Consider the following 24,017-nt stretch of genomic DNA (forward strand, 5'->3'; position numbering starts at 1 on the left):
TTCATTGATATGCAGATATGGTGGAATCGTATAAAACTGAAACTTAATTAATAAGGTGTTTGATTCTTTTGTATGAAAAGAACATGAGTAAATGACAAAACTTTTATTTCAGAGAGATACTATAAAACCCAATGTTCTTGACAACTAAAACATTAGAACACTGTAAGCCTTAAGATAAAATGCTTATTGATTTATATATAAAAGTCCTTGATCAACTCCAAACTTGTGAATCATAAGATAAGTGAGGTTTTGCAATAATATTACAACTTACTTTTAATTTTGAATCGATATTCAACGAATATAGTCTGATAAGAAGTGCAGACGACTGAATCATAAATTTTATTATTTCATCGGAATAAGTGGTAAGTTCTATTTTGTATCTATTGTACCTAACCTGTGGTATGCGGGTTTCCCCGTCGTTCATTTAAGACCAATGGGTGTCACTGTGCTGAAATTTTAATCCCATTGGAGTTGTTGTCTCTTTGACATATTCACAAAACATATACCCTTTTTAAAATATGTCGATAAATCGAATGTGAAATAAACATTGTAATTTCACTCTCCACAAAACATAATAACTTTTCTCTTTGATGTTTATTTATATAACTTTATTTGGCGTAACTGATGATTTGAAACACTAGTATCAACTGCCGACCAAAACAATTTATTAAAGAGTAATAAAGGGAACCAAGATTCTAGCAGAAATCAATCAAAGTAATGAAGTACTGAGTCAATGAAGCCTTCATTGTTTGCTTTGTTTCTTACTGCATAATCACATTTCTAATCAAAAAAAGGATTGTAATATTTTACGTTTACCCTACCGGTGCACCTGGTCCATGCTCCCAGTTTTCAGTGGAGTCCGAGTTGCTCATTTGCTTTTGTTGCTTTGTGTGTATGATTTTAGTTACTTTATGTTCTTTCTTTTGTATGTCTGTTTTCCGTGTCTGGTCTTTGTCCCTTGATTGCATTCTTTCTTTTGATTACCGCTATAACCATGGTTCCCTTGATTACACTTTCAAACTAGGGAAATTAATATTTTTACCATTCTTTCTTAATTTTTTTTCAAAACCGTTTATTAGCTGAGCAGTCATGGCTTCTTGAGTTGACAAGACGAATGGGGGAAAATGAACAACAATCTTTTCTTACTTTTTACACACACAGATTTGACGATACACATTTTAAAATATACATGTTATTTCACTCTTCCATGCTTTTCTTGCTTTTTTATATCACTTCACTGCGTAGCTTTTGCTTCTAATTATCATAGAATTTAAACAAATATTTATACGGCTCCAAGTTTTCCCTTAGTCATACATGGACAAAGACTCTTCAGTTCAACTACTATTGAATCCTGTATTCCTTTGTCAAAGCATGTACATTTGCCATTTTTGCTGTCTAATTACTTTAAAAATGAATTATGACCATACAATCAGAAGAAAGCATCAACATAGTTCACCCAAAATCAAAGTTCTTTCACCTCCACTTAAAAGAGTTACTAAAAGTGTCCTTTGCTTTTAAAGAAACACCTGCCGAGTTGCGAATAAAAAGTCAAGTCCGAGGAGACGAAAGAGAAAAATAAAATAATGACAAATTGAACAATGCAGTTCTAATGGTGCATATGGATACATCGCTACGGTCCACGAGTTCATGATGACGACCACAAAACTTCTGTAGTGATGACTTCAATCATGTAGGAACATAACGGTGTTCAAGAAGCAATATTGTAAGAAGTCTCGCGCAGTTCAATAAGTCTGTGTAGTTACTGGAAGCCCTGTCATAACATATGAGTTCCGATATGAAAATATCCGCAAGTATTGAAGGGATGTTGCCACAGATGGATGGAAAATTGAAAATACAGAATGTAAAGTCATCGCGTTTGTCGTTTAGTTTGGTCAATAGTTGTCCATTACTTCGATCTCTGAGTGTAGGCCAAGATTTTAGGCTGACTTCACGGTGTCTGTAGTATTCTTTATGTCGTTCTTTTGTGTAGATGGGATTTATAATATCTCAGAAACTAGGACTTTTTTGCGATATTACATCATATATATAGCGGAAACTGAGATTAAAGGATCTTTTTTAAACGATTCTCCTTATTTTGGATCAGATCAGCTATAAAGTCAGTCTAATAAGAAAGAAATATCAAAAGCACTCGTCCAAGAACGTTTGCAAATTAGACATTTGCACGGAGCAAGTTCAACCACTCCTTAAATGTTGCATTCTTCTGCACTTGCAAGCATATGTGAGCTTTCAGTCTATCCACTTAATACATTATGATGATTATCCTATTATTTATTTTCAGATGTTGAACATACACCGTTAGTAATGATAGACATAAAATAGGCAAACAGAATTATGGTGTGTGTGTGTGTGTGATCAAAAGCTACCCTGTAATTCATGTCTTAGGTTTATCTGTCATTTTCACAGTATAAAAAGAATAACATAAAAACACATCTAGAAAAAAACAAATGTGCACATTTCTGTTTATCTAACCATGTTTACCTTATTCTGCAGATGGCGACCGTTACGACATCAACTAAAAGCTTGGACAAAAAGAAGATTCAAGAATTTTATGACGACATAGTGATGGATGTCATGTATAATTATTTTGAATCAAAGATACTTGGTTTTGATAGCTTCCCAACCTTCATAACAAGAAATAAGCCAAAACTTTTCCATCAATACAAACCAACTACATTATGTTGCCAGTGCAGGATTCAATTATGTTATTCAGCACATAGAAAGGCTACCCTGTCGGAAAAACAATTCCATCTTCTGTTTCAAAGGATCAGTCAACCATTACCTAACCATGAAATAACGGAGAACAACGTAATTGTACAAAATTGTTTATGCCATTACAGTCCGAACACTTCGTACTCGGTGCTTGATTTAGATATCGTTATGATATGCAATCTGATTAAGTCATGTTGTGTTTCATATCCAGGAAATCCAAGGTGGTTAGATGATATCAAAGAAGTTAGAAACACAATAAGCCATCTCGGAGATGAAGTTACTCTAACTAACAAGAAAAAAGAGGAACTGTTTACCAAGCTTGGAGTCGCCGTTATTAACGTAGCCAGCACCATAGGGGATGTCTATCGTGTACGAGTAAAACGAAGAATCGATAAGTTTAAAACAGAGTTCAGTTACCTGCAAATGTTCACTGAGGCCGTATTAAAGGTATGCATTCATTAACATTCAATTCTACTTTTTTCCGACGCAGTCGGTATAGTTTCTCTTTTTACCCTTTGACCTTAAAGAAACTCCTCCATGGAAACGCAAGTCACCTGATCGCAAGTCTGCTTCCCGATTAGCCAAATACTGATGACCTAGTCGCGTTCTATAAACTGTATCGAAAATTGAAATTGCGTGCCATAAGCGTTATTTCCTGAATGAAATGTAGAAAATTATAAATCGAAAGAACAAATTTTACTGCAATCGCCTATCTTTTTTCAAATATAGTACTTGTTTTTATTAAGGACCACATTTTATCCACAACAGTCTTCTATTTTCAAACTTTTCTTCATAATTTTTTAGAACAAAAGTCTCAAATTCAATATTTTGGCAAAATAATACTGATCCATCAACAATCAAGGTACATGGCCTGAACACGCCAATTAATAGGATTCAAACACGATCTACAAGGGCAAACCGAATAAAATACACTACCTATAAAAACTGAAGATAAAGAAAACGAATCACAAAAAAAAAAAAAAAAAAAAAAAAAAAAAACTTTAAATTAAGAATTTCAAAAAGCAAGTGCATTTTATCATTTTTTACAGGCACTCCTTGTCACAATTTGAAAGAGTATGTATTTAATACTAATTACAATTTTTTCAGGATTTGACAAAAACTCTAGAAGAACACGGAATCAAAATAGGTACTTTTATTAAACATGTCTAGGATGGTAGAAATAATATGATGTTTGAATAATTCTAATATTTTATATGCACGCACAATGTACCTACCTTAGTTTGATATACATTGCAAATGTTGATAAGATTCAGAATTGCAAACGCCTACAAGTGAACTTGGTCAATACTAAGTTCATGAAGGCGTCTGATTTGCTCATCAATTACTTAGTTTCTGTGTATTCCCTTGTTACAAATAGGCTTCTGGAACAGGGTTATGTTGCTACAAGATTGAAGTCATCACTACAGACGTTTTATGATCGTCATCATGAACTCGTGGATCGTTATGGTGTATTCATCTGCACCATGAAATCTGATTTATTCAACGGGTCATAGTTTCCTTTCCTCGTTTGTCTACCCCGGACTTGACTTTTTATGAGCAACTCGGCGGGTGTTTTTAGAAAAGCAGAGGACGCTTACCCTACCGGTGCACGTGGCCCATGCTCCCAGTTTTTAGTGGAGTCCGAGTTGCTTATTTGCTTTTGTTACTTTAATGTATGATTTTAGTTACTTTATGTTCTCTGTGTATGTCTGTTTTCCATGTCTGGTCTTTTTCCCTGCATTACATTCTTTTGATTACCGCTATAACCTTGGTTCCCTTGATTACTGTTAGTATGAGTTCTTAACAGTTTGTAGACTATTTTTTGTAGTTTAGTCTCGGGCCTTGTTTAGTCTTTCATCACCTCTTAAAATTGATACCTGTATTAACTGTTCAGTCCAGTCTGATTAAGTTTGCCATATCATTTTCATTCTAAACATAATAAATGTTAAGTTAGACATGTAATGGCTATGTCAACTCTTTTTTTTTTAGTTAGTCATTAAATATCTATGTCAACGATTTTTGTGTATAAACAAAATGTCTACGGCAACCCAAAATGTGTCAACCCCAAGGCACAAAAAAGTTGCATTTGATCTCGAGATGAAATGCCTACCTAAGGGATACATACATACTAGTGTATGTAACGATAATTAAACAGTATTATTATGTACGGAAATACAAAGGGACATTTTGTAGGTTGTGTTCATACTAAGAGAAATGGCTTGCAGATCGCATAAATAAAGTTATGTTGAATTCAAGTAAATACACGTAAAAGAAAGATATATTAGTTGTTTTGAAATAAAATAAATGTGTATGCATCGTGCTTTGTCACATGAATCTAAAAGTTCTACGTGTAGTACACAATGTGGCTGGCCATTTTTAATCACAATTGCGAGAGGGAGGCCGCAGAGGCTGAATTAAGAACAGTGACCCTACACGTACCTATCCACAGGAAGTAACTAATCGAACTTTTGATGTGTAACAGAATGATACTAGAAAACAATAAATAGGATTGACGAAACGCAAGTAAATTACGGATTTATGTTCTAGTATATATATATAACAAATATTATTTACAGTTCAAAAAATTATCGGTATGTAGGAAGGTGGTACATGTATCTACTATTATTATTTTTATGACTTGACAAGCAATGTCACATTTCAAACCGTCCAGCAAAAGTTGTGATAAATGTGACGAGTTCCCATGTTAGTATATTTGATTCCATTTCACATGGAAGAAAAAAATACTTTTTTTTTTTAATATTTCAATAACTAGAATTCGTTCAAATATATGGTCAAGCAAAGAATTCTGTATATAATCAATTATAATATAGTATTATCTATCAATCAAAATACATACATATTTACCGTTTTAGAACAACTTTATTTTCACATCTTAAGAAAGGAAATCCAGCTTAAAGATAATGATCCGAATGATGCAGATAGAGGAACGAACATTCATGAACGAAGCGTTGGGGGTAATTTCAAGTACCAGTCTATACAAAACTCAGAAATTGTCTTTAGTGGAGGTGATTCATTATGTCGAAACGAAAACATAGATTTTTTTTTTGGGTCTACACATGCTTTTCATTTACGTAATTATAGTCCTTTCTTTAATTTGACCTTCATTTTAAGACAAAACCATATATGTATCTCCCACTTAATTCAACAAAATCAAGAACGGTAACTCCTGAATAGTGCCAATTACATACACTATAAACATTTTTATATTGAATGTGCAACATTTATTTAAATGGCAACCTAAGACTGGTTTTGTGGTTTGTAACTGTTTCTGGAAGAAAGGTAAAAGTGAATTGAGTTCTTGACATTTATGAGCCACCTCCTGTCAAAGCTTTGTAAATTTTGCTACTTGAAAAATTAATGTTCTCATTAATGTTCTTATCAAATAAAAAAAAAGATTGTTCTTATCAAATAAAAAAAATAATGTTGTAATCAATTAAAAAATTAATGCTTGTTCACATCAAATAAAAGTTTAAATTATTTCAAGATGATATAAAAGAAATCAATACTTGATTTACATGCATAGGTAGTTACATGTATCATATAAAATTAAAATCAAAATATGGCCCATCAATCATAGGTAATAAATCAATTCCTCTTCAATGTACCACAAATATTAGTTGCATTTGCATATAATTCAATACTATTCTTCGGAATTGTATTGAGAATGAGTAGGTTTCAAATAGCATGACAGCATAGGCTTCCAATCTCAAAAGCTTACATTTACATTTTCTGATCATAGGCAAATTAAAATACTGTTTACTATTTCATTTAAGTTTGGCTTCATTTCTTGTATTGAACTTCTTAGTACTGACTTTGACTTCCCATCACTTTTTAATACTTCCAGATCTTGTATAGAATTCATTTATTTAATCTTGGTTACCTTTTTTACTCTTGATAAAGATCTTCCTAAATATTTTGTTATAATTCTGATTTTTATAGGTTATTAATTGAAACACTTGTACAGCAAATCGATTTTGAAAAACTTTAATATGAGTGGCATGTGTTTTCGTGTGTGCTTCACATAAAATTCACGTAATTCTGAAAAGAAAGTTTGAAAGTTTGAGAGATAACTATTACAAAAGTCTCTTTAAACATTATACTCGAAATTATTTTCCAGAAAATGAGAAATGTTACATCGCTTGGAAATTCAAAAACCCAGGACAATGGAATGTTCAAGATATGATGAAAAAATTCAAAAGTATTTCAACGTTAGTTGACTTTAAAATAGAGTTCATTTATGAAGGATCATTTGTGATGATATGCTCAACCACTCACAAAATTGCAAATGTTGAGTTTTCTGAAAATAGAATTGCAGACTTTGTTCGCCAGTTTGCGATGTTAGCTGAGATCGACACAAATAGGGTCGATATGATTGAGGTGGAGATGATATGTTGGCCAAGAACACATTCAGGTTGGTATCATTTATTTCTCCTAGTATATATCTGTTTCATTCTTCTACCATTCAAAATGCTTTTAATGTCGAGCAGCCCCTAAATGCAGCCCTTGAATGGTAAAACTTCCAATTTACACCATTCACCGTTCTCCATTCCCTATTGTGCTCCCAATCAAACTTAATTTTGATGTAAATAAATACTTTTAAAATAATTTTCAAAATTCCCAATTCCACGAAACTCCACATCTAATCACGGTTTCCAATCCTCTGTATTCTGTAAAATGGGATGTTTAACCGCACAAGGTATGGTTATACTTTTTCCAGATATAGTTAATCAAACACTGACACTGGACACATAAAAAATAACATCCAGTCTGCTTCCCGTTGATTGTTCTCTGACGAGAGTTTCACTATATTATGAACTGACAGTCGTACCGTTGCCGCATGATTTTGTTTGATTGACTGTTTCAAAATTTCTCAGGTTTATTTAATGGTACATATACTGGTACATATACTGTCATAATTTTGTATGTATTCATTGTAATTTTAACATACACTGATTTGTTTGCTTATAAAGCATGGATTGGCGAACTGATTTGATACAAGAAATGGTCGAGTCATTTTGAATTAGGGATATGTCAATTATTTGCGCATGGATCCCTTTCTAAAGGCCAATGAAGTTTCATTTTACTTTGACGTTGCAATGATTGGCAATGATTTGTATTTATCGCAATTTTAAAAATTTTTTCCTGAAACATAATTAACCAATTACATTTCTTTTCCAAAGCCACGAGCAAGATTTGATACATTATTACATGTAGGGTTCTTTATAGTCTGCTGTCGTGCCGAAGAAAAAAACCATGCTCTTACGAGTTATGATGGGGAATTGTGCAACTGATGTTAATAATATCGTGTACACTAGTTACCAAAAGTACTATCATAAAACAATTACATAGAACATGGATAATCCAAAGATACCTGACAATGTTTATCATCCTTTGGGTTATTATTTCTTACAGTTTCACTACAGAGGAGTGACTATTTCTTCTGGAAAAACAATTAATGTTGTGATACACTAACCATCCTCTGTTACATTGCTTCATAGTCACAGTTTTCTTTTCCTCGTTTGTATACCCCGCACTTGACTTTTTATGAGCAACTCGGCGGTTGTTTCTAGAAAAGCAGAGAACGCTTACCGTACCGAAGCACCTGGTCCATGCTCCCAGTTTTTAATGGAGTCCGAGTTGCTCATTTGCTTTTGTCACTTTGTATGTATGATTTTAGTTACTATATGTTCTTTGTTGTGTATGTCTGTTTTCCATGTCTGGTCTTTTTCCCTAGTGTACATTCTTTTGATTACCGCTATAACTTTGGTTCCCTTGATTACTCTTTCTTCATCAATTGACATACAAGCTTAATTTTGGATTAGAGCGTATCACAAATCATGATGATTAATGGTCATCAAATAAAATAGATTGCATTTAATTTATTTTAATAAATATTTTAGGTAATATTTTGTACAAACTTCATCACAGTTAATATCAGGGCTTGCCCTAACAGGTTGACCTGATCTGACCTCTGGTAAAAACATTTATTCCTATATTAGACATACTATATATGTATGATTTTAGTTACTTTATGTTCTTTGTTGTGTATGTCTGTTTTCCATGTGTGGTTTTGGTCCCTGGGTTGCATTCTTTTGATTACCGCTATAACCTTGGTTCCCTTGATTACGTTTTGATATTAGAATCGATAGTTTATGGGGAAATTGAATAAAGTACTGGAACAATGCTGTGTGCAACGGTGGTTAAATGCATCCATTTATAAGATTAATATGAAAAACTATATCGTGTCGTTTAAAAATTTTGATTTGCTAGACTATGACCAATTCGTCCGGTGTTTTTTTGAAAAGCAGAGGACGCTTATTGTATCAGTCTTCCTGATTCAGAGGACGCTTATTGTATCAGTCTTCCTGATTCACATTCACAGTTTCTAGAAGAAAACAATTTCAAGTATTCTTTAGTTTTTATCTGTTTTTATTTATTTTAGTTAATTTGTATTATTGATATAATTATTATTTTTTGGGGGAGGGGGGGTATACTTGTTCATGATATTGTCTTCGGATTATGAATATCCCGTTTCTCGTTTCAAGCACGGTCACATTGTTTTAACTTTTGTACAACCAGGTTCATAAGTTTACTTACAGTACATGCATGCCATAGTGATGTTTTGTTTTGTTTTGTTTTTTTTTTTTTGTTTTTTTTGTTTTTGTTTCCCATTTTGTGTGTTTGTGCGTTTATTTTTATCATACTGTTGCTCTTTACCACATATTGTTAATTTATTCTTCCATTTTTTAGCAGACGGTGATTTCACTGAACGGATGTGTGATGTAAAAAACCACTACATTTTACACCACCAGTTTAATATCTAAATTATGTGTGTCAATTAGAACTATTTAGAAAAAGGTGTAGATTACTATATTGCCTGGTTTAACACACCCTTTTCTTCAGAATAACATTTGCCAAGTCTGGACTATTGCGGCGGTGTCCATCTTCCATTTTTTATCTTGATACTATCATTGTTATACTTTCCTCTCTGACTATTTCTTTGGCTTTTTGCTAACACTGACAGTTTATCAGTTCGGGAGTGTTGATATTAACCTTCATCCAATGTTAAGCTATAATTAAGTTGCATCAGTCATTTAATTAAATTTTAAGATTTTGCCTTTTGGTTGCAGCAAATGTACGATCTGTTTCGACAAGTGATGAAGATCAGATGACTGTAAGTTTGTTTATTGAATAAAGCCCAAGCTAACAGGATTTTATTTTTTTCATAACCATTAGTTCAGGGTTTAGTCCGGAAAAAGACTTCTTCTACCGTCAAACTATCAAAGAAAGAAATTACTGATAAGTATAAAAGAGTAATCAAGGGAACCAAGGGTATAACGGTAATCAAAAGAATGTAATCCAGGGACAAAGACCAGACATGGAAAACAGACATATACAACAAAGAACATAAAGTAACTAAAATCATACATACAAAGTAACAAAAGCAAATGAGCAACTCGGACTCCACTAAAAACTGGGAGCATGGACCAGGTGTACCGGTAGGGTAAGCGTCCTCTGCTTTTTCTAGAAACACCCGCCGAGTTGCTCATAAAAAGTCAAGTCCGGGGTAGACAAACGAGGAAAGGAAAACTATGACCCGTTGAATAAATCAGTTTTCATGGTGCAAATGGATACACCATAACGATCCATGAGTTCATGATGACGATCATAAAACGTCTGTAGTGATGACTTCAATCTTGTAGCAAAATAACCCTGTTCCAGAAGCCTATTTGTTAGAGTTCTAGCGCGATACAAAAAGTCTGCGTAGTTTTGGCAAGCTCTAGCATAACGTATGAGTTGTGATATGAACACTCCATACGCAGGAGCCGAAGGGATATTGCCCTTAACTCAGTTAAAATCCTGACTCAAACCAGTATGCATAGTTTTTACACAAATATATATATATATATATATATATATATATATATATAGATATATATATATATATATATATATATATATATATATATATATATATATATATATATATATATATGTAATTCTTGGTAGAGATTCCTCATACTTTGTTAAAAAAACAATTCCATATCGTCTTCCAAATATACCGAAGAAGATGTTTACAAAATGATGGAGTTTCTTATCGTCTTTCGTCTATCCCGTACTTGACTTTTTGTCAACAACTCGGCAGGTGTTTCTAGAAAAGCAAAGGACGCTTACACTACCGGTGTACCTGGTCCATGCCGCCAGGTTTAGTGCAGTCCGAGTTACTCATTTACTTCTGTTACTTTCTATGTATTATTTAGGTTATTTGATGTTCTTTGATGTGTGTGTGTTTTCCATGTCTGGTCTTTGTCCTTGGATTACATTCATTGTTGTTTTTTGTTGTTTTCTTTTTATAACTAATATTTTTTTTTTCATTTCCACAGGATCAGAATTTAAAATTTTCACCAAACGCATGGCTTTAACATTAAAATTGATGATAACGGTAGGATGGCAGAATGGGACATCAAAGATTCTGGTGGTCGTTTATTTATAGATAAATGTCTCGCTGATAACGATGAACTTGTCCTTATATTTGAGAAGATACATTATATAGAAAAACGACAAAATATAACTGGTAGTGCTGAAATTGGAATGATGAAAGTAGACCCTCGAAATATCACACAAACATTAAATATAAATGAATGATTGATTTGATAGAAAATCGCATGATTGGGATTTTCGAAGAGTCAAGTATCATAAAAATCCATAGATCTGGCACAAAAGGCATCACTTATTCAATGGGAGAAACGACAGAAGTACAAGTGAAGGACGATAACCAGATTTGGATCACAATCTGTTTGATGTATGGATACATCAAAGTCCGTATAGGTAGGTATAAACGTAACATGCCTAAGCGAAATAAACAAAACCTCTGATTTGATTTAATTTTTAAAATTTGTTTGCTCACTCAAAATTTTTGTTCCATCGATAACTATGAGCAATGATGAAAAGATCCCAATATGTGAAAATTATCATTCTTATTTCAGTGAACTATAGTTTATTTTAGAAAATTCTTGGCGTATTTATTTGTTCATTTGTGATTGCTAGTATTGCCAAATAGTCCAAGGGATTAGGGGGGGTCCACCGTGCACCCCGACTCATCAACTTCATGGTGAGTACCTTTATACACCCCACCCCATTACCGAATCAATTTGTCGCCAATGAATATTCTGGGATTCTATTTTAGTATATGCCTATATTTGTATCCCTCTGGGTGAAAAAAAGACAATATTTTTGTGACTCAATTGTTTCAGCGTCTAAGTCTGCCTGGGACATCAAGTGTTAAGAAACTAAAGACATATAGGTATCATCATGTAGCCCAATGTCCAAGCTTTACAATAGTACCATGTGAGTTGTGGTAACACTTAGGGTTGTGAGTAAAATGAAAAAAAATGTACCCTTAACCCCACCGAAAAATCTCTTAAATTGACATTTTTTATGCCAAAATCCCCTGAGTATCTATGCTTCGATAAAGATGGCTTATTTGGTATTTTCTGTTTAGTACTATCACAGTTAATACCTCTGGGGTTCTTTTGATGACTTGTGGCCACTTTTGTAGTCAGAATTTATCAAAAAATGCAAAAAAATGGATTTTCGATTTTCCTGTAAAATCGCATAAATTCGACCCTTCAAGTTTTTGCTCAACATAAACGTCTCAAATTTGGTATCAGACGACAGATAAGATCATTTTCTACATAAATGAACCACGATAAACTAATTTGCAGAAAGGAATTTCAAAAAATATTAAAAATATTACCCCTACCCCCAGACTGCTCTCTGTATCAAACATAATTCTCATTCACAGCATACCAACACCGTAAAATTAATATTTGTGGCATTCATAATTAAGATAATGATGAACGTGTCTGTTCAATTTAGACGCTTAAATTTTCTATTTGGGGTTTCAATTACTAAAAAATCGTAAAAAGGGTAATTTTCAGAATTTCTTCTTTATCATCCGTTATTGTGTAAAAAGTCTGAGTTTAAACAAGCTTTTGTGTGATACAGTTTAGGTGAAATATTGTCACCACTACCTATGAAAAAATACCTCAACAAGAACCATAATTTAATTTTAAGCTTATCAACGGTGTACAACAGACATGTTTGGTACTATTGATTAAATCATCGATGTATCCAACATATTTGCTCATTTTAGTCGCGTATTTTTTTTTCAGTTTCAATGTGACAATAGTGTGACTTTCATATGAAGGAGAGTCTTCGGAATTTAATATTTTCTTCCATTTCACCGGTAATTTGCATTTGCTTTTAAATATCGTACTTCAAACAAGCTTTTGTATGTCCAAATACAATTACATAGAGTAGTTTTAATAATATGAAACAATTGCCACCCCTATTATGAAACAATAGGCTTTCGAAGGGCCTGTATTACTCACCTGCCAAACCATACTTTATTAACTAAATAAAAAGGTATCAAGTTTTTTTTACCATGTTTGACCCACAAATTGCTTAAAAAGAGCATATATTGATGAGTGGTGCATTGATGAAAAGGCATTGCAAAATGTTTGAAATGCCTTCAAAGTGTCTTTAGAACCTCTGGAAAAAAATTTGGCAGGGGTCCCCTTATCCCTGTTATATCACCAGGGGGGTATGAATTCGCTATACGTTTGCTGAAAAAGAACATAAAATGAAGTTAAATCATGGCTATACAACATTTTCATCATCACCATTTAACGCCATACAATATAAACCAAATATCGATGAAATCAAAGCAAATGTAGGGAAAATGGCAGGAACCTTGAAAATTGCCGCCCAGAGCAAATTTTTATCATAACCAGTCAACTAGGAATACAATGATTTGTTCAACGTGTCATAGTTTTCCTTTTCTCTTTCGTCTACTCAGGAAAAGCAAAGGACGCTTACCCTACCGGTCCATGCTCCCAGTTTTTAGTGGAGTCTGAGTTGCTCATTAACTTTTGTTACTTTGTATGTATTATTTTGGTTATTTTATGTTATTTGATGTGTTTGTCTTTTTTCCATGTCTTATGTGTTACCGCACATTTCTTGATACCATTGTAAAGCTGAGTAATTGGGCTATATGTTGATACCTATATATATCAATTTACTTTTTTCGTGTAGAAAGAAAAAGTTCGAAGAATAAAAAAAAAAGAAAGAAAATGGATTTTTGCCTCAACGAGGTATAAAAAATAGCCAAAAAATACAAAAATGCTCCAGTTTATGTTTTGGCGACAAAATGATTCGTAAATGGAAGTTATAAGGGTAGCTGAAAATCATATTTTGGTTGATGATATGGGTTGCGCGGAGGTTATATCAGCCCACTTACTAAAACTTCAAGTTTTGAGAACATTATGTATTTTTTGTTTCAGAATCTACAGATTTCAAATTTGTAAGGCGAGACGACAAAAACCTGATTTTATCCGATAGGGAAGCACACTTAAAAAATCCCTATCCATGTGCCGTTTGCTTTCTGGACAGTCCCTTACATCTAGGTGAATGCTACAACCTAGAATGCAGCATTAGTGATATAGGCGGTCTAAAGATAGCTTTGTCTATTGAGGATCCACGAGTTAACTTTTCTAAACTACAGAAATACTATGATATTTCATTGTTAGAAACCATAATTTCAGAGCAAGAAATTCCTCAAAACTCAGATAGAATAAAACTCATGCTGTTGGATAATGGCACAGTGCGCATAATCCACGAGGAAAATTCAATAGTAAAAACAAAAACTAAAATTTCTAATGTTTATTGCATATTTGAACCCTATTTTGCTTATATTAGGTGCGTTTCAAAGGAGAAAATCGATTCCTTACAATAAAACGCAATGTGAGGTATCACTGAGAAAATAAGATTGCAAATTTTAATTAATATTTTTAACATCTTTATTTCTGTTATGGTTTTGTGCGCTTCTTGTATAAATGCTGCTAGATTTGTTTCTTATGGGAGATACCATAATATTTTGTTAGAGTTGATCTAGTATTTCTTACAGTTCTCACATCGATAATTGACTTTGATTAAAAGTCATTTTTCAATATTTTCAAGATGTTTTATGTAGAAAAATTTGTTGACTTTAAGTAAATGACGGAAGAACTGAACAATCAGAAGGTTATAGATCAATTTTACGATGGTCAATATATGTTAAGTCTTTTGAAAGAGGTATTTGATGATGAAAGAAAAAAATAAGGAATGGGACACAAGGATAATAGGGTCGACAAATTTAGATTGCCACTAAAAATAGGGAGGGATGGTTGGGCAATTTAGCCTCCTGTGGCGGAGCGCAAAGGTTCCTACTCCTATCGAATACCACAGCAAGATTCTTTAACGTTCAAGGAACATGGCGTTTTTCCCAACACGGTGCACCACTATGGTTTGCGGTCAGGTTTTCCGTATTATAGCCTGAAAACCCCAGTATGTAACATGCCATTCCACCACCTGGGGCACACATCCCAATTGCTCTGTGGGCAGAACGCCTAACCCCCGGCTAGGTTTCTGAGCACTATTTAGTCGCCTTCTACAACAAGCTTAACGCTGCTGCAGGCCTATTGGTTTGACACCCGGACCTGCACGGGGTTATACTTTCAGTCGTAATTATCACCAAGTACATTTTATCACCTTTTTATGATACGAAAATTGAACCAAAATGTTCACATTTTGACTCCATAGTAACAAAGTCCAAACATCAATTAAATTCAAGTTAAATAAAATTAATATGAACACAGTAGTCATTTTGTCTTAACATATACAACCAACGGAAATAGGGGAATTTTAATGTGCTAGCAACATCAGCCATAATGACACCCTGGAGTATAATACGAAAAAGATATGATAAAACTGTTTAAAGGGGTTTGGTATGTTCAGGATATACATGTATCAAATTAAGCAATTGAAATACACCCAATGAAAGCAATCTGAATATGCATTATGTTTCGTGAAATGTGTGTAAACATGGGAAAGCGGAGAACAAAAATTTGGCCAAAGTGCGTAAATTTTGCCAAGTCGAAAAAAAAAACCACGATTTCAATTTTTCGTGTTGCAGGAGATTTCGACCACTCATACTTATTTTGTATTGATTAGTAGTATAAGGACATTGTCCTCTATAAATTTATTTAAATTTGGAAGAGACCAAATTACACCAAACAAATGTCAATTTGGTACCAAAACAAGGCCAGTTTTCAAAATTATAAGGTAAGTCAAAAATTATATCAACAAGAATTGTATTTTTACAACAATCTTTATACTTGGAAAATTAGTATCTTTGCCCATCAGTTTTCGAAAGTTTGTAAACAGCTTCACTCATCCAAATCCGTAAAAATGAATTTGTGACATTGAAAGCAAATTTACAGCATTAATTGTGGTCCTATTAAGATTCCATGTCAATGTCCGAGTATAGATACCAACACGATGACTTGGTCAATTACACCAGATATATTTTAAAGATTTGTAGGTTCCTTATCTGCATTCTATACACTTTTATTCTGAATGAAAATTTCCATTTTCTTTTGATCTGTGTCTGTTTAAATATATGTTGATCTTAACAAGATACCTTTTATCCTTGGTTACTGCTTTTTCAATACTTACCAACATAATATTACCCACGATACGACATGATATGTGGTCTACCATTTCAATATATGCGGGTTAATTGATGATTCATCCACTTTACTTTGTACACGATAAAAGTGATTTTTGATTGATTGTGTACATGTTATAATTGGCATTAACTAATGGGGGGGGGGGTTCTAGAAAAACAGATGATGCTTGTCCTACCGGTTCACCTGGTCCATGCTCCCAGGTATTAGTGGAGTCAAAGTTGTTTTTTTCACTTTTGTTACTTTATATGTATTATTTCGGTTACTTTATGTTCTTTGTTGTGTTTGTCTGTTTTCCATGTCTGGTATTGTCCCCCCTCCCGCATTGCATTCTCTTGACCATCAAAAGTACTAGTCTAAATCTCTTTCATACAAATTAAAATTCAAACAAAATGTTGATAAATAACCCGAAACGAAGTCGAACAATGTGTGTTATAATATACTGGATGTCATCTTTCTACATCTTTATGTAAATGTGCATACTATTAGAAAAAAAACTTAATTTTAATTAATTTAAAAATTGAATTATTGTGGGATTGTCGCAGTTCCTAAGAAAGTGAATGTCAAACTGGGTGATAAATCGGGGTAATATATTATAAGTACCAATTGTTTTAGGGGATGGAGCTAGTAAGGAATGGATCAAAATAACACATCATGGTTACCCAATAGGTGCTTTGTATTAAGTATTATTTAGAGAGATATTTTATTGTAAAAACAGACATTTGATCTGTATAAACATATATTTATTTGTACAGACAGAAATTTTATTTGTACATTCTTATATTAAAAATTATATCCTTATATAATTGTAATTTACATTTTATAATCATTTCTTGTGCTAACAATATCTGATTCTCAACACCTGGTCATTTCTTTTTGAATTGAAACTTTTACCAAAATACATTTTTCGTCAATTAAACTTTGTTGTGCACATTATCTTAATGTGGTTAAGATGTGTGAGCAACACGTCAAATAATTCCTTGCTAACTAAAAGTAAAGTCCAGGATAGAAGAAAGAGGAAACGAACTATGACACGTTGAACAAATCAGTTTTCATGGTGCAGATGGATACACTGTAACGATCTGCGAGTTCATGATGACGACCATAAAAATTCTGTAGTGATAACTTCAATCTTGTAACAACATAACCCTGTTCCAGAAGCCTAATTGTAAGAAGTATATGGGATACAAAAAGTCTGCGTAGTTCTGGAATTGTATACGAGTTATGAGAACTCCATACGCGGGTGCTGAAGGGATGTTGCCATAGATGAAAGGAAAGTTGACAATACAGAATGAAGTCATCGTGTTTGTCGTATAGTTTATTTTATAGTTTTCCTTGACCATCGATCTCACAGTGTAGGTCAAGATATGAGGTTGACTTCGCGGTGTCTGTAGTAGCTTTTATCTTAAGTTCTTTGGGGGTAAATGCGATGTATCAGATTCCCGAATCTAGGATTGTTTAACGATAATACGTCATCGATATTCCCTACTTGCGGAGCTCGGGAGCTCGGGATACAGCCATATTTTATCCTGTTTTTTTGCAGAGTAACCTCCCGTAAAAGCAGGTATAATTTCGAAGTCTCTCTAATCGATGTTCGGATTCGGGTGCAGAAAAAAGAGGTAACTCGAATGCAAATGGAATCTCCAGCAGACACAATAGTGTTTCTAAAATTTACAGGGTGTTCCATTTTGTTGGTAGGTTACATAAGGATGATTTTCATACGTATCCCGGGTAAAGAAAATTTATGGCAGGGTCAGTAGAACGAGAAATTCACTTTTGACTTTCGTCGATATCGGATGGAAAACCTTAAGTGTTCCGAATAGACACCTGCTCCAAAGGGTGATAAATGTTGACAAAATGTTGGTCTGCAAGTCGGAATAGCGGAAACTGAGATTAAAGGATCTAGTAAACGATATTCTTGCTTTCGGATCAGATCAGCTACAAAATTAGTCTCATAAGAGCGAAGGAATAGGTTAGCAAGTAGAGGAGCACAATTTGTTCCCATTGGAATGCCGGCCGTTTGTTGAAAAACGCGTCCACTACACTGAACAAAGATGTTGTAAAAAAAATTCCAGCAATTTTAAAACTTCGGAAGATGATTTGAAATTATTTTTACTAAGTATGAGGAATCTCTACCAAGAACTCCGTACTTGTATCTAAGTGTACGTTCCTTTTTTGGAGTAACAATGATGTAATATGTTTTCGAGTCGAATTTTTTACTGAGTATGGGGAATAGAAGTAGAATGAGTTAAAAAATCATAGGTTTTAATGCTTTTATATTCTGATAATACATTTTAATTGAGCGTTTTCAGAAGATCTTTCGAATTTTTCAGGATTCACATTGATTAATACAATTACGGTAGTAACAAGTGCTGGGGTAGGACCGGAGACGCTCTGTGACAGCTACGAGTACAGAAGTTAAAGGTTTTGAAAAATGTGGTATAGCTATATAGTGTTGTTTGTATGGATTCTTGTGGAGTTTAGAAATCCAGTACATAGACGGTACATCACAATCATCATTGTAGAAAGACCAAAAGAGAATAGCACAGATTTATGGTTTTCCACTATCTCTTCTTTGGAGAGTGTAGTGGCAGTATAGGTCTTATCACTGCTATTATTTTCTACGTCTTCCTCTAATAACATTGGATGTTTTACGTTTCACAGACAAAAACGATGCTGTTTTGGCCTTTGTTTACTGGTACAACAACATATTTGTCATGTAAAGTAGACAATGTTTTTGCAACATCGGGGTCTTTGAATTATACAAATTTAGGTTCCGGCTTAAAACTGGTATCACTGGATAGATATACTCTACTAACTTCAAATTACATTTACCACCAACGCCTGACTGGAAAGAGCTAATACCCATTCTGGGCCCTGGTTTTAGAGGGGTTGTTGCTTCTGGTTTTTGGTTTGTGTGAATGTACATTTAGGTCAATTGTGTTACACAAGTATCTTCTTAATGATCACTGATGTGTTTTGTCCAAGGATTTTCCTAATTCAACATTTTGGTACTTATCTATTCTTCATTTAACTTTACCATGCATCACCTAGGTAGATAGATTCTTCGGCAGAATGGCCAAAGAAGAGGTAAAATTTGTTTTCAACATATTTTAACAAGCAATGAACAAAGGATGGTAAGTATTGCATGACAAGATGCCTGAGAACATGCAACGCCCTTCTTTCTAAGTCCAATAAAACAAGAGTATTCTTTCCAGAAAACACTTTCCACTAAGAAATTAAATCCATAAAAGCAGTTTTTAAGTTATGATACAACATGTGAGATAGGGTTTACTCAGTGATTTCTGTCAGTTTTTAAATTATGATACAACATGTGAGATAGGGTTTACTCAGTGATTTCTGTCAGTTTTTAAATTATGATACAACATGTGAGATAGGGTTTACTCAGTGATTTCTGTCAGTTTTTAAGTTATGATACATGTAAGATAGGGTTTACTCAGTGATTTATGTCAGTTTTTAAGTTATGATATAACATGTGAGATAGGGTTTACTCAGTAATTTCTGTCAGTTTTTAAGTTATGATACAACATGTGAGATAGGGTTTACTCAGTGATTTCTGTCAGTTTTTAAGTTATGATACAACATGTGAGATAGGGTTTACTCAGTGATTTCTGTAAAGTCTTTTAAAAGATGCACAAATAAAATGAATAAACAGTTACTCTGTATATTTTATTGACCTCTCTGTATACACAGATACAAGGTACAATTAAACAAATAAAATACCATAAAAACATCTGTACAAAACTCTCATTTCTACACAATACATAAGATTTGTAAATTGGTAATTGATGAATGGAAATGTTAATTGTATCAATGACGATCTTGAATTCTAAAATTAATTTATCTAACCAGAGAAAGACAAATATTCTTTTTCACTTTATACCTGTTGCCCTACTCAATTATAAACATTAAGATCAGGTATATATCTAGGGTGACCTTACTTGAACTTGTTTAATCAATAAGAATTATTGATTGCACAATTTTACTTTTTTTTCCATCAGTTGAATCTATAATATATGTTTACAAAAATAGCAGGACAATAGAATATGACTGAATGCAAATTTCTGAAATCTATTAAGAAATCTAACCAAATTAAACACACCTTTTATAGAGTAATCATGATAAACTAAGAAATCTAAGCAAATCAAACACACCTTTTATAGAGTAATCATGATAAACTACCCAATCAATACAAAAACAATATATACTGTGACTTATTAAGTGATACTATAATGAAAAAGATAAAATTTCAATTACAAAACCAAGTGAAAATAACAACAAAAAAAACATATGACACTAAAAAAGTGCAGAATTTCCTTATATGTAAAGCAAAACCTAAGCCTTAAACCCTCGAACACTCACAATAAACCATTAATTCATTTCCCAAGGAACAGATACAATTATCAGAATAACAGTGATGTCATTATTAGAGAAAATTAAAAAAAAAACTAAATGCCAATTGCATGAAGTTTCATATATATTTTAAAAAAAACCAACTAATTAATATCATCAACTTCTTACTTATTCATCAATCTCACCTTCCTAAACATTCACTTCCACTATCAGGACATTGCATTACCTCGAAGCAATTTCACTTTTAAGGCAAGATTGTCTCCCTGCTTTCAAGTTTCAGTTGTTTAATAATGAGTAAATACATTGGCTGAATTAATATATGAATTTGTCTTGTATGAATATCTTGATTAATGAACAGGTTTATGTTACGGGTAAGTATATAAGACATTGTATAAAAAAACCATGATATTCTAAGAGAAAATGTCCCTATGAATACCAGTATTTAAAGCATAGTATTACTTCAAAATGAACATCACACAAAGATCAATGATATATCAGAGGAAACGCAAGCATAATTTAGTGTATAATACATTTGTCTCCCTTTTTTGTGTAGTCAAAGTCCTGTAAATCTGAAAAACAAAATATTAAAAAAAAATAAAAAAAGAAAGAAGAAAGCTTCCTCCTATGATAGTTTTTTTAAACAAAAAAATCCTCGTTGTTTTTGAGTTATTGTATGCCAAGTGGAGGGAGGCAGAAAAACAGCCATATTGAAAAATTGGTCATGTGGTCGGGATTTCTGTAAAATGTATGACACAAACTTTTTTATAGCACTAATCACAAAAACACAATGAATTATGGGTGTATACAAATAATATAGTTTGGATGCATGCAAAGGCAATAGTAAAAGAAACAAATCACAAAAAAAAATTTGCTCTAGAAATGAGCATAACATCTACTGAACACTTCTGATACCATGGATACTGAGTATTCAGTTACAAAGAGCAAAAATAATTTTACATGATTAAAAAGGCAAAATATGTTTTACAAGCTCCATATACAACTACTCATTAACAATATATAAAATCTAAAATGGCATCTCACAAAGAGTTTTAACAATAACATTCAAGATACACATTCATCCACCAATATACATATAATCAACTGCTGAGCAGTCTACCAAAGTATAGGTTTGTCTCTATTGCAAACCATTCATCAACATGATTAAATCTAGCTGCCCTTGGCATAGAGTTTCATCAATATGAGCTCTAAACTGTGAAGTACTCTACTAATCAGGAAAATACTGACAGTTCTCAAGAGTAATTGTCCTTGGTCTTTATCAGAGTTACTGCCTTCACTCAAGATTTATTTCCCTTTACAAAAAAATTCTTCAATTCAGAGTTACTTCCCTTGACAGAACATTTCAATCATCAGGTGACGATGACTTTCGATACAAAGTTCCAAATTTAGACATGTATTTTTTAACATAGTCCTTAGCCTTAGCTTTCACATTCTCATTCACTTCTAAGTCCTCCACGTGTCGACAATGTTTCAACTCCTTGGCCATCACATGATGAGTGAGCTGTGAACAAAAAAAATAGGCATTCTTAAGTAATTTCAATACTCTATAACATTCACTGAGAACAAATATCGATAAAATTTTGGCTACCACACGATAAAAGAGCTGTAAAAAAAAGACATTGAATTTTTCAGAAATTTTTAAAAAAACTATCACATTACGTTCAGGAGAGTGTAAATGCTTCTGACACTGTCACTACAGCAACAGCATTAACAATATAATGGTTAGGTGATAAAATTTTTCTTACAATCATGAATTGCACTTTCTTTTGAACTCAATTGATACTGATTAAAAATTGAAATCTCAATTGTCTAGCAAGTCTATAATCTGTAACTGTTAATTTTCATCTATGTAAAAAATTCTCCTACATTTACAAAATGGCATCAACAATGAAAGATCCAAATCAAAATTGATTTGCCAACAAAACTGAATGAAATCAACCCAATAGATGATATCCAAATCGTGCATTTTTTAATGCAAGTAAGACCTTCAGCTATTTTTATAACTCTAGCAAGCTAGCATAATTACTTAGGACCTTTTTAAATGAAGATGAAAACAAATCAATTTTATTGTTATTATTATATTATATTATATATTATTATTTCATAATACCATACTTAGGGGGACTTACCTTTCTTGCCAAATGTTTGAAGTCATCAGTTGAACAAATTCTCCCAACTTTGCAGTCAGGTTTTCTAAATGGATTGAGACAGATAACAATATAGGATGACATCTGAAAAACAAAAACGAAAATACTGATCAAATCATTTGAAAATTATGTATTTTTGATTAAATTGGAAAGTAAACAAAACATTCCACATTGTGCTAAAATTACCTCATTCAACCATTTCTGCAATATCAAGTCACACTATACACAGCAAATTGATAAGCAAAGGACCTAAAAAGGGGATACATCCTACAAGTCATCATGCAAAAGCAACATATCAAATACACATGTGTATCTAATCATTCCCTCCAACAGAAGATGAGAAATCTGTTACAGAAAAATTGCAGTGGATGACCCGACAAAGACATAACAATAACAAGTCTACAGACTTTAAAAGAGCTGGAACTGCTCATTTGGGAAAGAAAATCAGAAATCGTGTGGCCATATAGTGCTCTATCAGAATCAGAAATCTTGTGGCCATATAGTGCTCTATCAGAGTAAGAAATCTTGTGGCCATATAGTGCTCTATCAGAGTAAGAAATCTTGTGGCCATATAGTGCTCTATCAGAGTAAGAAATCTTGTGGCCATATAGTGCTTTATCAGAATCAGAAATCTTGTGGCCATATAGTGCTCTATCAGAATCAGAAATCTTGTGGCCATATACTGCTCTATCAGAGTAAGAAATCTTGTGGCCATATAGTGCTCTATCAGAGTAAGAAATCTTGTGGCCATATAGTGCTCTATCAGAATCAGAAATCTTGTGGCCATATAGTGCTCTATCAGAGTAAGAAATCTTGTGGCCATATAGTGCTCTATCAGAGTAAGAAATCTTGTGGCCATATAGTGCTCTATCAGAGTAAGAAATCTTGTGGCCATATAGTGCTCTATCAGAATCAGAAATCTTGTGGCCATATAGTGCTCTATCAGAGTAAGAAATCTTGTGGCCATATAGTGCTCTATCAGAGTAAGAAATCTTGTGGCCATATAGTGCTCTATCAGAGTAAGAAATCTTGTGGCCATATACTGCTCTATCAGAGTAAGAAATCTTGTGGCCATATACTGCTCTATCAGAATCAGAAATCTTGTGGCCATATACTGCTCTATCAGAATCAGAAATCTTGTGGCCATATAGTGCTCTAT

General features: G+C 33.1%; 3 protein-coding genes across 5 annotated transcripts in view; 2 read left to right on the plus strand and 1 right to left on the minus strand.

Moving 5' to 3' along the window:
* Positions 1-225: 225 nt before the first annotated feature.
* On the plus strand, positions 226-11,322 carry LOC148600121 (uncharacterized). Its single transcript, XM_088558305.1, has 7 exons — positions 226-362; positions 2,512-3,177; positions 3,838-3,877; positions 5,604-5,705; positions 6,869-7,162; positions 9,882-9,925; positions 11,136-11,322. The coding sequence occupies exons 2-7, from the start codon at positions 2,512-2,514 to the stop codon at positions 11,172-11,174; spliced, it is 1,185 nt and encodes a 394-aa protein (XP_088414431.1). The 5' UTR covers positions 226-362; the 3' UTR covers positions 11,175-11,322.
* A 71-nt stretch (positions 11,323-11,393) lies between these two features.
* Positions 11,394-17,125, plus strand: LOC148600122 (uncharacterized). The gene is made up of 2 exons (XM_088558306.1): positions 11,394-11,580; positions 14,097-17,125. Exons 1-2 carry the CDS (start codon positions 11,394-11,396, stop codon positions 14,546-14,548), a joined length of 639 nt encoding a protein of 212 aa, XP_088414432.1. The 3' UTR covers positions 14,549-17,125.
* A 2,870-nt stretch (positions 17,126-19,995) lies between these two features.
* Positions 19,996-24,017, minus strand: part of LOC148600123 (uncharacterized) — a 55,435-nt gene continuing 51,413 nt past the window's right edge. For 2 of the 3 annotated variants that reach the window (XM_088558301.1, XM_088558300.1), the window contains 2 exons: positions 22,841-22,942; positions 19,996-22,212 (listed from right to left, as the gene is read on the minus strand). In XM_088558301.1, coding sequence (XP_088414427.1) covers positions 22,054-22,212; positions 22,841-22,942 — 261 coding nt within the window. In that variant the 3' untranslated portion in view covers positions 19,996-22,053. The remainder of the gene's footprint in view (positions 22,213-22,840; positions 22,943-24,017) is intronic. The other variant, XR_015917888.1, reaches the window with a different exon arrangement.

Source organism: Perna viridis, chromosome 13 (genome assembly GCF_037379345.1).
Source record: "Perna viridis isolate PV_CMFRI_1.1 ecotype Kerala chromosome 13, ASM3737934v1, whole genome shotgun sequence".
Classification (NCBI taxonomy): Eukaryota; Metazoa; Mollusca; class Bivalvia; order Mytilida; family Mytilidae; genus Perna; species Perna viridis.